This window comes from Myxine glutinosa, chromosome 4 (genome assembly GCF_964187855.1).
Source record: "Myxine glutinosa chromosome 4, kmMyxGlut1.1, whole genome shotgun sequence".
NCBI lineage: Eukaryota > Metazoa > Chordata > Myxini > Myxiniformes > Myxinidae > Myxine > Myxine glutinosa.
In genome coordinates, this window is record NC_136264.1 from 167,094,347 (window position 1) to 167,109,346 (window position 15,000).

Sequence of the window (15,000 nt, forward strand, 5' to 3'; positions counted from 1 at the left end):
CCATGGAGAGTTATTTACAATGAGCCATGTCTCAATTTTTTCTGTTCAGCACTTTCGGAGATATGGAGGTGTAAAGTTTTTCGGTTTTTCCAAGATGGCGGCCGAACCACGTCACCGATGACGTCATCATTTGGGCACAGTATATTAGAGGGCAAGACCAATATGTGTGCCAAGTTTGGCGATTCTACGTGCAACGGTGTAGACGTAGTGCTGCAAACAGACAAACAGACAGACAGACAGACAAACAAACGAACAGATCAACATACTTGCCGGAAAATTTTTCCGGCAAGTAACAAACCAACCGATCAACATACTTGCCGGAATCTTTTCGGGCAAGTAACAAATGAAAAATCACTCGTAGAGCAACACTTGGCAAAACAGAACCAAGTAGAATGGCACTCAGTGGATCATCCTTTTGACCTCAAAAATAATTAGTGGTTGAATTCAGTGACCTGATATGCAAATCGTCCTCAAATTTTAAGTTAATCGGATGAAAATTGACAGTTTTAGAAATTTGGCCGATGTTAACGTTTTTGCCGATGCTGATTTAAAAAATAGTTGGTGGTTAAATTAAGTTAGCTGATATGAAAATCCCATTCAAATTTCAAGTCAATCGGATGAAAATTGAGGATTTTAGGAATTTGAAATGGTTGTTGACCTTTGGCCTATGTTGACCTTTTGGCCGATGTCGATCTCCAAAATAGTTGGTGGTTGAATTCAGTTCGCTGATACGTAAATCCTATTCTCATTTCAAGTCAATCAGATGAAAATTGAGGATTTTAGAAGCATGAAAAAGTGGTTGACCTTTGGCCTCTGTTGTCTGTGTGACCTATGTTGATCTCAAGAATAGTTGGTGGTTGAATTCAGTTTGCTGATATGGAAATCCTATTCAGATTTCAAGTCAATCAGATGAAAATTGAGGATTTTATAAATTTGAAGGAAGTGGTTGACCTTTTGGTCTATGTTGACCTTTTGGCCTATGTTGACCTTTTGGCCTACGTCGACCTTTTGGCCTACGTTGATCTCCAAAATAGTTGGTGGTTGAATTGAGTTACCCAATCTGTAAATCCTATTCAAATTTCGAGTCAATCGGAAGAAAGTTGAGGATTTTAGAAGTTTGAAGAAAGCGATTGACCTTTGTCCTATGTTGACCTTTTGACCTCAAAAATGTATAGGATTTTTTCGGACCACAAACTCCACCATTTGGTGAAGCTTTCGTGAAGATCGTTTTAAAATTGTGACCTGTAGGCAAGTATAAGTGGGCGGACAGACACACAAACAAACGCGAGGGCACCAACAAATAAGCACCTCATCTCAAAATCATAGTACTACTCTCACTTCTCCTCTGTCTCCTCCATCTGCTCTGTTCAGCCTGTCCTTAACAGATACCTGCTGTCTCTTTGGAAAATAAAAATTCAGCATTTTGCCATACTTTCCTAAACTTTACATACAAAAAACTCCAATTATAGTGATTACAAAGCTTATATGATAAGTTATCACAAGTTATTCGTCTTCTGTTCAGTTTGTGCATGACTTCAGCGAGTTTTTATTTTTGTTTTGTGTTTTTGTTCCTGCAGAGAATTCATCCGCTAGTTTTGGCTACAACTTCCTGACCTTCATAATCCTTTACAACAATCTCATCCCAATAAGTCTTTTGGTGACACTTGAAGTGGTGAAGTTCATCCAAGCTCTCTTCATTAATTGGGTAAGTGAGTTTTTGTTTGATGTAATGTACTTAAAAACCCCTCCATGTCTTGTATAATACTTTACTTGATGTACAACAAATCTTCTCCAAGTGCCATGGAGCAGCTTCAATGTACAGGAAAATTGTATAAAGGGCTGCCGGTTGGAGTCGTCAACTGTTAAATTTCCAAGGGCTAATTGACTCGACATTAATTTATTGTGTGTGTGGCTGGAGGACTAGCCCTGATGTATGCACATTCGCCTCAATTGTATAGCCTGGGTTTGAATGTCGACCCAGCTATAAACTATCTCTCTGGTGTTTTAATTCAGGGTTATGCATTACTGTGTGTACGCTGTCCATTGACAGAAGGACGTTTTGCTAGGACTCGTCTGGTATCACTATTTGCTTGTTTGTGGCCGTAAGATTCCCATGTTGTTCTTCACGAAGAGTTGGTGAATTATAACCAGCACTTTGGCGAAATTCAAAGTTCTTGCTTTAATTTTCAGTAGGCCAACCATGCCCTCAGCAACGATGCAAACCAGCAGCCATGTTCTGCAGACAAAATGATGATTGTGTGCGTTTGTCTTTGTTTTGATGGGAGAGTTAATGGGATTTTCAAGCAACATGATGGAAAGGGCTTTGTCTTTTATCCCCAATGTTGTACGACTTACTGCCTGGCTCCATAAAACATTTATCATTTTCAGAGGCCACTTGCTAACATGTTTTGTGAAATCTAGTCAGTGTACCCAAGCATTTCAATTAATATGCGATACCTGTTACATATCTCCGGATAAGAGCTTCTCTTTGATTGGCCAAGCCTGCATCAAGTTGATGCTAGAATAATCATCGACTATAATCACCCAGTGACAGGAAAAGTTTAAGTTGATCTATCAACATAAATTATTTCGTCGACTTTAAAAAGGTTAATTGTGTTGCACTCTTGGTTACACGAAGTCAAATCTCTGAGCTACTTGAACCGTCCACCATGAAATAGTGGTGGAACATTGGGCAGCCTGGGTTAAATTGCCTAAAAAGAAGGCAAAATATGCAGCTTGCGAAATAAAATTTGGCATCAATATTTTTCATGTCTATTCTCTCATTTCAAAAGTGAATGTTGAGCTTTTCAAACGCAGTGCTTGAAGCAGCCGTTAACGGGCGAAGGAGGGACGGACAGATGAATGCATGGACAGATACCACAGTTCACATATATTATACTTGGTGGGGAACCTGTGTGAAATCCATGGGGATAGACGTGTATGACATTTGGACACCTTGAGTTAAATGCTACACATTCAGTTTCCAAAATGGGCACTGCCAATGCATCTAATCCAGAAATGATGTAATCTACACAATTTATTTACTTCACATAATATGTGACTCCTCACTCTTCTCCACCCCTCACTCATCTCCTGTTCCCTCGCTCATCTCCCTCCTCTCTCCCTTTGTCAATCCACTCCTCTCCCCCTCCCCCCCCCCCTTACTCTTCTCCCACTCACTCCTCCCTCCTCTCACTCCTGGCATTTTTCTAAGGCCACTTCAAATTGCAAAAATAATAACCAGAATAATGATAATAGCACAATAATAATATTAACATTATGGTACTATTTTACAAACTAATAATATAAATAATATTAACAACAACAATAATAATAATAATAATAATAATACATTTATTTTATATAGCGCTTTTCAAGAAGCCCAAAGACGCTTTGACAGAGTACAAAAAAACAAGTGCAAAAAGACAAAAATCAACAGGTAAATAATCAAAGCAAAAGGAAGGAGAAGGAGAAGAGATAGTCAGGGGTTAAATGATGTGGGTTAAATGTTAAATGCAGTGTTGAACAGGTGGGTCTTGAGTGATGTTTTGAATGTGGTGAGTGAGGAGGAGTCTCTGATGGTGTGAGGTAGTGAGTTCCAGAGGGTGGGAGCAGCGATGGAGAAGGCCCTGTCCCCCCAGGATCTGAATTTGGTCCGGATGGGGGGGGGGGGCGGGGGGGGGCGGTCAGGAGGTTGGTACCAGCAGAGCGGAGGTTGCGGGTGGGAGTGTGTCTGGAGAGGAGGTCAGCCAGTTAGGATGGGGCCAGGTTATGGAGGGCTTTGTAGGTCAAGAGGAGGATTTTGTACTGGATTCTCTGGGGGATGGGGAGCCAGTGAAGCTTGTAAAGGACGGGGGTGATGTGGTCACGGGTCCGGGAATGGGTGATTTAAAATGTATTTAACAATAAAATTTAACAATAAAAGTTAAAAGATGCTTTGTATTACAAAACTTTAATATAGACATAAACAGAGACTTATTAAGGACATTTTTTTTATTGTATACTTGGCCGAGGCTTGTATAAGAGCGAACACATATACCATCTAACTATAATTCACCAAATGTCCGTCCGTCTGTCCGTTCGCAGGTACCGCAAAAACGGCTGAACCGATTGCAGCGATATTTTGGGTGGGTATTCCTAGGACCCCTTGGAGTAAAATAGGCTATTGTTCAAAATAATGTGTTCAAAAAGTATCCGACCTTTATTTTTCGTGCGTAAAAAAAGAAGAAGCTAGGGAGGCGTTGATTGGTGCACGTATGTAGGCGATCCTAATGCACACGCGTGAATTTTTTCCCACCTGCAGAAGCTGTCATTCGACGGCAGACCGCCGATGAGTGAGGACATGTAAGTGAGCGCCGTCGGATTTTCGTTTTTGACAAAATGACGGAAAAACTTGAACAACGCTACTGCATCAAATTTTGTGTAAAGCTTGGCGATTCCCAAGTGGAAACGATCCGCAAGATTCAACACCGTTCATTCCATTATGAAGGAGGATTTGGGCTTCAGGAGAATCTCAGCGAAGTTCGTACCAAAGCTGCTAACGATTGAGCAGAAGCAACTCCGTGTTTGGAGATCGCACAGGACATGCTGGAGACTGTGAACAGCGATCCCAGCTTCCTCAGCATAGTGATCACTGGCGATGAGTCCTGGGTTTATGGGTACGACCCAGAAACCAAGTTGCAGTCATCACAATGGAAGCATCCAACATCCCCGAGGCCAAAAAACACAAAATTTGATGCAGTAGCGTTGTTCAAGTTTTTCCGTCATTTTGTCAAAAACGAAAATCCGACGGCGCTCACTTACATGTCCTCGCTCATCGGCGGTCTGCCGTCGAATGACAGCTTCTGCAGGTGGGAAAAAATTAATGCGTGTGCATTAGGATCGCCTACATACGTGCACCAATCAATGCCTCCCTAGCTTCTTTTTTTTTACGCACGAAAAATAAAGGTCGGATACTTTTTGAACACACTACGTATTGTTTTTCCAATTTTTTTCCCCAATTTGCCAATTTTCCAGTTTTTCCAAACACGATGGAATAATATTTACCGATATGAACAGTGATGTGGCTTTTATTGAAATTCTACAAATACTGTTTAGATTTTGATGAGAATTACGAACCTGCAGCGAATCCGGAAGTGGACAGATATTACTGCAATGCGCGGGTTTGATAATATCCCAATACAACCGTCATTCAATCGTAATGTTTAATCGTTAAACGTTAATCGTGTTAATTGTTTTGTTAAAGTATCAATTGATGATTGGAATTGAGTGAATACAATTACGATTTTGAATTCGTAATTGTATTCACCCAACCGTACGGAACTTCACATCAGGATTTAAATATTTGTTTTTGTCACGAATGTTGTTAAAAGTTAATTTTTTATATTAATAATGTTTATTTGTGATTGGAGTTATGCTGTTTGGAATGAAAAAAAGAGATATCGAATTCAAGTGAATGACGGAATGCCGTGATCGTTTCTACTTTCTAAACGTGAATTCGTGGATCGCCATATGCAGATTCGCCATTGACTGGGTATGGAACAAACGTACCCGTTTGTTTGCGAATGGGTACGTTTTTCATGGAAGTCCTTCACGAACTTGCTGTCCATGTCTGACGTGCGACTGAAGGTGCTACAGGAATGTGGAATTTATTGGTTTCATGCTTTAGCATTTGCCGTTTCTGCATTGTCTGTTTGCTTCTGGCCTCCCACCCGTGCGTAGCACGGTACCTCACTAGTATACCATAATAAAGGGAGTGGGAGACAAGAGGGGGAGAGAGAGGGAAGCACAACAGTAGGGAACAGGGACATTAGGAGATCTGTGGAAGAGAGAGGGCTGGGGCAGGGTTCCTGTGATAAACAAGATGGACATTACAGGGACTTACAGGAAAGAAAACAGGGAATTAGAAGGAGGTGTGTTTGGGGTGGATTAACGTGGGTGGAAAATATGAAGGTTTTGGATGGGGGAGATATGAGATGGTTGTGAACAGCATTCCATACTGACTTCTTCAAAAGTAGCCCAATTTTGCATTCCATGCTAACTAAGAGTCTTTGAACTCTTCAGAAGAAGGATGTTTTTTTTGCATTCCATGCTAAGCAAAATTCCATATTGACCTCTTGAGAAGCAGGACAATACTTGCATACCATGTTCTTGTAGCTTATCATGACTATTGTTGTAAAGCTGAAAGGGATGAGGCTAAATTATATCACAGGTCATGGATATTCTTTTGAAAATAAGTCACTTCCATTCGCACGTTAATCGTGTTAATCGTGTTAATTGTTTTTTTTGTTATTGTTATTGTTAACATTGTTAACAGCAACGTCCAAAATCCGACGGTTGGAATCTTGGCTGCAGCACCACCACAAACCAAGTCTGAACACATCGCCTTAACTGGGCTGATCTCATTATCCCAGCCACATTGGGGAAATCAATAATCGGCGTGCATCTTACCTCATTTATTTTTTAAGCAAAGTAATATGGTAATGTAAAAAACAAACAAAAAAAAACGATCAAACTGCAAAACATTTCGTGTGTGTGTTAATTTTTTTCTTGATTTCCTTCTGGATTGTGTACTGTTTCATATTTCCTGTGAAATGCTACTTGCCACTTTTTAGCCATTGTATATTTTCTGATTTCCAAGGCTCATGGAAGAGCACACACACACACCACATGCACACATGTACGCAGACAGACAACAGACATAACAGGACTTTTTTTTCAGACAAACAGTCTTTGGCCTTGGGGAAACTGATTTCCCACAACTGGCTGCCAGCGGTGCCATCTAGTGGTGGTGCTTTTCTTCTTCACAGTCCCTTGGCCATTTTCAAGAATGATAATAAAAAACACTTTATTCTCAAAGTTGGCGGCTCATCTTCATAATAGACCTAGTTTTAATAACAAACTATATTTGTCACTTTATTCTACACTAGCTTAAGTAACCGGCATTGCCCTGAGAAATTAAATGAAACATGTATTTAAATATGTCTTGCATGACGATCACAAAACGTGTTATTTGTTTACTCCCGGAAGAAACCCAGGCACTGTATGAGCAACATACTCACTCGAGGCCTGAACATGGAGGTGTTGTCATAAATCTGTGTAAAGCAATCTTTCAAACAACAGGCGCATGTGAACAAACACCATATTAATTAAATTTGTATTGTTGACAACAAATCACTAAAACCTAAACATATGACGTTCACAATCAAGGGAGGTGCAAAGAACCCCTCCCTTGATATGGGATCGTTTCTCTTTATGCAACTTTAACATGGAGACTGAAAATTCGTTTCTTGGTTTCTACTGGATGAAATTGGCTGCAAATGTCAGAAGTAAATGCTTTATAAGTCGAAGTAATCTATCTATAATTCCAGTAATCTCTGTGTGTATGTTTGTATGTTTGTATGTTTGTATGTTTGTATGTTTGTCTGTGACCGCTGTTTCTCGACAACCACGGGTCCGATATACTTGAAACTTGCCAGGTATATTGCTGGGGACCTGAGGATGTGCCTTTTCAAGGTTTCATATTAATCGGACAAGTAGTTACCGAGCTATGGCGATTTCTTTACCAAACTCCGCAAGCCGTTCGCTTTGGACCAAACCATTTCATGTAAATAGAGGGGGGGGGATTGTCACCATACTCGCAAGCCGTTCGCTTTGGACCAAACCATTTCATGTAAATAGAGGGGGGGGGATTGTCACCGTACTCGCAAGCCGTTCGCTTTGGACCAAACCATTTCATGTAAATAGAGGGGGGGGATATAATTTTAGATATATATATAGTACGGGCATGCCCTAGTATGTTCCAAATTTCAGCAACGTCCATTTTCGCATTCTTGAGTTTTATTAAGAAAATCCTCGAATTCACGTTGGTGTCTGTCAGTCCATCCGTCCGTCCGTCCATCCAAAATGTGTTGGTGTTCATGTCTCAAAGGCTACACATTGAAACTAGTTGAAACTTGGAATATACATCGGCCAATGCATCTAATTAATGGCTTTCAAAACAAATTCCACCTAAGTGCCATCGTTTTTGCTTTAAAATGAAATATATTGTTACAGACACGACTTTGATGTTATGTTGGGCCGAGCGGAATGGCCGCCGTGTCCGCACAAGTTACCCGATTATACTCGAACCTTGGCCGAGCCGCGCTACGCTAGATCAATGAAGGAAAAGGACACAACGGCTGGGATTAAAATGACACGACACCAGGGATACGGTTCTCAAGACCTCCGGAGGAGGTTATATTAGTGCGGAAGGTTCAGATTACAGGGATGAGAGGTACAGCATAGTAAGATAGGCACTTAATTACGGTCTTATAATAGCCCCGACAGACGACAGATAAACAGGACAAAACTGACTCACACGGGGATTGATGGCAAGGAAAGCGGGCAGTCGATGGCTCAAGGTGCACTCTTGGCTCAAGGACAGAATCGACCCGGTCCGGTCCAAAGATGCGGGGAGGTATCGTCGCGCTGGGGGTGGCGTCCTTTGCTCTCCATAGTTTAGGCGCATCTGACCTCACATCCGGTTAGTCGTCGCGTATATCCGGCGGGGAGTGACACGCCCTCGGCTCGTTAGCTCCGCCCCAGATGGAATCGGCCCGTTGCTTCTCATTGGGTGCGGGGGGTTACCGGCTCCGCCCTTGACGAGGGGCCGACAGGCAGCCCCTTCGTGGTAACCCCGTCGGCGCACATGGGTAATGGCGGCTAACCGAGCCGGAGTGAGGACGCACACTCCCCGCGCGCGCCGTTGTTGTAGTTGTTGTAGTTGTTGTTGTAGTTGTTGTTTGGGGAAGAAGATGGGAGGAGGTATGGGAAGGTCCTAAACTCACTACTGGTGCCATATAATCACATTCTGGTGCAACGAAGAGTCAGAATTAATGGAAACGAGTCCTTAACTGACATAGACTAAGAATAACTAGCAAGATGTCCGAAAGTTGTCTACGTGAGATGCGGTGGACCTGGGCACGACATTTAATGGGGGAAAAAGGGGAAGGTCGGTTCTACAGAGTGTTATTTACAGGCAATGGGACTAGGGAATGGGGGATTGGGGATAGTTGGGGAGTATTGGGGAAATAGGGGAATATTTACAAGCGGATATGGATAGAGGCCAAATCCCATATCCGCAACAATATATATATATATATATATATATATATATATATATATATATATATATATATATATATATTTATATATATATATATATATATATATATTGTTACGGACACGGTTTTTGGATGTTATTTTACCGAGCGGTGGTGTATTTAACCGCGTCCGAACAGTTACTCCCCGATTAGAACCCGATTCCAACCGAACGTTGACTAATCGCGCTACAGATATTCAATTGGGAAACCTCTAAAGCGACCGAAAGAGAAGAAGAGAGAAGAAAGACAGAGTTTGGAGGAAGAACAGATTTATTATACACACACAAGCAATATTTTAGAGCGACCAATATTATTTACAGCAATAGATGGAAAAGAGCAGTCACACAGTGCATTGTTAACTTATTCTATTTCATTTACTTAATCCCCAAGACAAACGAGTAGGACAGGACGTTCACACTCACACGGTGGATATTGCAGGCAGGTAATGGCTCGAGGAGTCGATTGCTTGAGAGGAAGGCAAGGTCGGAGGCCGCAGCACCCCTCGCGGTTTTGGCGGGAAAACCTCCGTCGCGTATCCGCGGCCGTCACGCGCTGGCTCGGCACACCTGCTCCTCTTCCTGGGGTGGAGCCGTCTCCCTCCGTTCAGCGCGTCTCTCCAACGACAGGGGGGTATTGCAGGCAGGCAGGTAGGTAGGTAGGTAGGGCTTGCGGTGGATTGCGCTCCTCTTCCAGGTCATCCCCCAGCGTATCTCTCAAGCCCTCTCCTTGGTGCAGCCTCGTTGCTCCTCTCCAGTCATCTCTAGTCATCTCTCATCTGGTAAAGCAGTCCCCTGCAGTCGCTTTTATCACCTCCAGCGAAATCAAGCCGCCGACTCCGAGGGCGCGCCTACCGGGTCACTCACCGCGGTGTTGATTGGCTGTTAGGGCTGGTTCACTCCTTGCTTCTTATGACGAGGTGGAGACACGCCTTTCTTCCCCAACCTTACCTCGTGGCCAATGGTGGTTTGAAGAAAACCAGCCAAAATGCGGAAGGCAATTGGAAGGGAGGTTTTGGGGAAATTGGAAGGGCCTACGCTTATTTTGTTTGATACAATGCAAAGTCAATCTAGTGGAAAACACATACTTAGTCTACATGGAATAAGGGAATACACTATTTAAAAGATATATCGTGACCTGCGTGTATGTTCTATGAAATTAATTAGGAGGACGGCTGCGACCATTATTTACATTACCAGGATGTTACCATACCAAAACCATACTCTTCACATCCGTTACCCTTCCTCCAAAATTGTTACACTCCTCAAAACCCGTTACACTTCTCAAAACCCGTTACACTTCTCAAAATCGTTACACTGCACCCTCCTTTCTTCAGGCACGTCCTCGGGCCTACTAGACTTAACTGAGTGTGACATGTAGGTGTACTTCCCTCTACAATTAACCTGACCCTGAGTGTGACAATTTTAAAACACAAATAAGTATGTCCCCCTATTGCATTGCATCCTGTTTAACAGACTCAAGCCCACAGCTAACCGAATTACGGAATTATTCTGAAATTATACATTTACGGTGGGGAGCGTTATTTACCATGACGTGATTTCTTATTTACAACGCAACCCAGGACCTGTGTGTTTTTTTCTTTTCTTTTTTTTTTTTAGGGAACAAGAGAAAGAAATTCCTGTTGGGAGGGAGGAGACAGCACGCATTGCATCGATGCACCAGTACCAATACCACCAAAGCACCCAAAAGCACCACCAGCACCACAAAGCACCACTCGGTGCGCAGTCACCATGGTTCATAATAAACTCAACAAAACAACTGGTGGTGGTCTTCTCCTTGTGTGCTGGGCCGATGTTCTTCCTGACGTCTTCTGGCTTCATGCGGCCTATTTGGACATAATAAAAAAGCACAACTTGTGTTCGTTTTTTATTATTATTTAGGGCCTCAGGGGCCAACTAAGGGTGGTCCACCTGTTTGGCATAGGTGCCACCTTACCGAGGTCCGCAAGCAAGATTCCCTGGCCACTATGGCCGGTCTCCAACAGAGGTGCTCTGCCCCAGAACCTGGGGTCCATCAAGTGGTACTTGGCCGCCGAACAGCGGTCCATAAAGTGGTACATCAACGCAATGCGTGCTGGTTCTGGGAATCTCGGGCGCACAATGGCCACCTCACGCACGCTCCTCTCGGCACCCAATGGCGCACAGGTCATGTGGGAGACAAAAGAAAGACAATTGAGCGAGGGGTAAGGTCACAAGGGTACACGTCAAACAAGGCAATGCAAGGTGAAATGCGTACGGAGGGCGAAGTGAGAAAGCTCGTCCCTACCGTACGTCACCCCCTTGTCACCTACCCTACCCTTGTTCTCACCCCATATGTACAAAAATCTACACATTTACAAATTCGTCACTACGGTCACGTCTTCCCCATATTTCCCCTATACCAAATTCGTCTCCACAATCCCTTTACTTCAAAATTTGCCATCACCAATTCATCATCAATCCTCATAAGGAGGGAGAGATGGAATTATGCACAATGTCACACCCACGTCATGATGCGTCTCACAATCCAAACATTTGCATCATAAAAAATAATCAAAACATGGCATGGTGTGGAGTACCTGTCACCTCAGGTGAGTGGATGCAGATGGTGTGAGGAGATCCTTCATCCTAACTATCCTCTAAATGATTTTAACACACTTTACACTACCCGGGGTCTTTCCCTGCCAATTCATTGGCCAACTTACACTATGGGTTCTAATAACCAATTCCCATTGGCCAAACTGTGGTGCTCCTCAATTTGGGGTCTCACTCCCCCGCTTCATCTCCCGGTGCTCTAGCACAATTTCTGGGCTGCGACGTGTACCTCTCCCAACAGGTCTACACACCTGCACACCTCCACCACTGTAGTTGCCACCCGAGCTTACCTAGCTCCTCACCCTAACCTAACTAACTGGGGACAGCCCCTCTCCTGGCTCTGTCACCCCATGGTGCCCTCTGGCACTGGGCTACCCGGGTCCGTCCTCCGGATCCTCGGGCCCCATCCACAACAACTACTACCGGCTCCCAGAGCCCACCCGCGGCCTCACCTGGCCGACATCCTCACAGTGGTGGAGTGCCCAAACCAACTACACACACTAACAGGCTACACGCCCAGCCACCTCCACAACACCAATGCACCCATCCAAAGACCATTCTTCCACTCGCACCACAGATGCCAATATCCAACCACAATTTACCTATACCCTCTACCCAACACCTACACCACCCGCCCCGGGCATCCGTGATGGGGGTCCACTCTTCCCCCATTCACACCTTCGCACCATCCACTCCACTCCACAACCTCCACCATACTCACTCCACGACCATCCATTCCAATACTCCATACCATTTATTCCATACACCTGCCCTCCATTCACCTGTCGTTGCACACCTGCGCAATCTCACCTGGTGCCACCTGCACCCTCCTTTCTTCCTGGACCACTTGGTCATCACAATACACAATCACCATCACTCACTCATACACTGCTCCATCCACCTGCTCAGTTGCACACCTGTGCAATCACACCTGTTCAATCACTCCCACACACGGCATCATCTCAGCTAACTCCTCCCCTCTGAAACTTGCGCTTCCCAGTCGTCCCTTTAAACTATTGCGCTCCCACGTCATTATCAACCACACTAACCTACCTGCGTCCCCACTACAGGTATCAGTCACTAACTAACCTTATCGTTACCTAAGGTCATCTTCGCTAGATCCCTATCATTATCCAAGCCCTCCCTGGCTAGTTTTCCACTGCCATACACCCCATAAGCTATTGCTCCTTTGCCCCCACCTGTGAGGGATGGTGGATTTGCCATCCCACCACATCGGGGGTCTCTCACTACCAATTTCGCTCGTCCAAATCCAACAATTCAAAAATTTTCCATTTACTGCCAATTCTATTCACTTTTCTAAATTTCGTTTCAAATCACTACTATCACTATCACCATCACCCGTCTACTTATTACATCCTCTCGGTGCGCCAATTCACATCACCCGTCTACTTATTACATCCTCTCGGTGCGCCAATTCACATCTACAGCCCGGCTTCGTACAGCCGAGCAATGAACGCGGGTCGTTTTTTTTTTTTTTGCCAGCGGCTGGATACGTCCCGCATTCGGGGCAGGGACGGAGGCTTACCCGGGCCGAGATCCCATGCACCACTTCGGCGTGGAGCCATCCAATGTCCCGATCTCGACCTGCCGGCACGTCTCAATAGAAAGTGGTCGCCATGACGACCCTTCCTATCGAGCTGCCCGCTCCGCCTTGTGGAGCCCGGACGCGGCCGCTCCACGCGAGGCCCAGCGTGGATCGCGCACGGCGGTCCTTTCGAACCCGCCGTGGCTCGGATCTCCGCTGGTTCTCGCGGCACGCGAAGCCCGGCACGCACCGAGGGCCCGATCCGGCTAAAAGTCGACCTAACCTTTAACCCGGTTACCGTCGACGCTTCACCTGCAGGCTTACATGCATACGCTACCTCTTTCTTGCTCATACATGCAGCCGTTCCCATTCTCCTCGTACCTTTTCTTTCACACCTCGGTACACTCACTCCGCTCACCGACTTGGTCACACACCTGACCACCGAACACTTTGGCACACATTCGTTGCTCGCACACCTCACCAATACACCGCTTCGCGCCCCCTCCTCGGTCACCTCCTTTGTGACAATCACAGGTGTGCTCTCACCCGCACACCCAACCACGTGTCTCACTACCAATTCCAGCGTGCATTCCCACTCACGCTCTACCATTCCAGGTGTGCATCCTTCCATCCCAGGTGTACATCCTCGCTCACCTATCACAACCAGCTCACGCTCCGTTTCACTCTCACTACTCTCACCTCCACTCTCAGTCGCGCACTCACCCTTACTCTTGACAGCATGCGCTTTCCCCATGCACCCGTCCGTTACACACCTTTCTCGCGCATCCTCCCGCGCACACTTCTTCGTTACTTCCTCCGTAACACTCACCACAGGCATGCATTCTCCCTTACTCTTGACAGCATGCGCTTTCCCCATGCACCCGTCCGTTACACACCTTTCTCGCGCGTCCTCCCGCGCACACTTTTTCGTTACTTCCTCCGTAACACTCACCACACCGCGCTTCCCTGTGCTCCCTCGCACACGCGCTTCGACCAACTCACTCTTGACGGCACACTCACTCCTCGGCGTGCACTTTTTCCTCACACACCCCATGGTCGGACATTCTCGCACACCTCTTTTTTCGCACACCTGTCCTGTCACACACCTCACCAACGGCCTTTCACGAACACCCGGATCCAAACCAATCCCCAAGCCGACTGAATCTCCCCTCACATCATGTACATTGCCACTCACCTCCGTACCTCGTCGCACCTCCTCTGCCACCTGCAAACTTTTTATTTGGTTAGTGAGCACCTCATCATGATTTGAACACAGACTTTGTACATTATCCATTTCTCCCTGCAATTCCCGGGCTACCTCCGTCATCTCTTCAATTTCAATGCCCACTTCTGCTTTTTCTTTATTCTCCTCGGCGACCGTTGGCTTTAATAAAATTCCCTCTACCTCATCGGTCGCCGGCTTTTCAAAACCCCGTGTCGCGATTTCTACCCCCGTCATTGTACCCGTGCTTTCCTCCGCTTCGCTCAACCAGCGCTTCTCGACCCGCGTTACTTCCTTGTGCACCCCTGGGACCCTTTCGCCCACCATGCGATCCATGGTCTCTCCACATTTTTGCATGCGGTCACCCATTCTGTTGGTTATTGCTTCAATTTGGTTTCCCCGAGCATCCATTTTAGTACTCAATCTCTCCACGTTTCTCAGCATCTCGGCGAATTGCGCCATGAAGGCTTGCATTTGGACCACCGTTGGTTGTACAAA

The 15,000-nt window shown here is 45.4% G+C and overlaps 1 protein-coding gene across 1 annotated transcript in view; it reads left to right on the forward strand.

Moving 5' to 3' along the window:
* The window catches only part of ATP8A1 (ATPase phospholipid transporting 8A1), a 541,081-nt gene that overhangs the window by 142,540 nt on the left and 383,541 nt on the right, over nt 1-15,000 (forward strand). Inside the window, exon 14 of the mRNA XM_078776729.1 lies at nt 1,578-1,705. Coding sequence (XP_078632855.1) covers nt 1,578-1,705 — 128 coding nt within the window. The remainder of the gene's footprint in view (nt 1-1,577; nt 1,706-15,000) is intronic.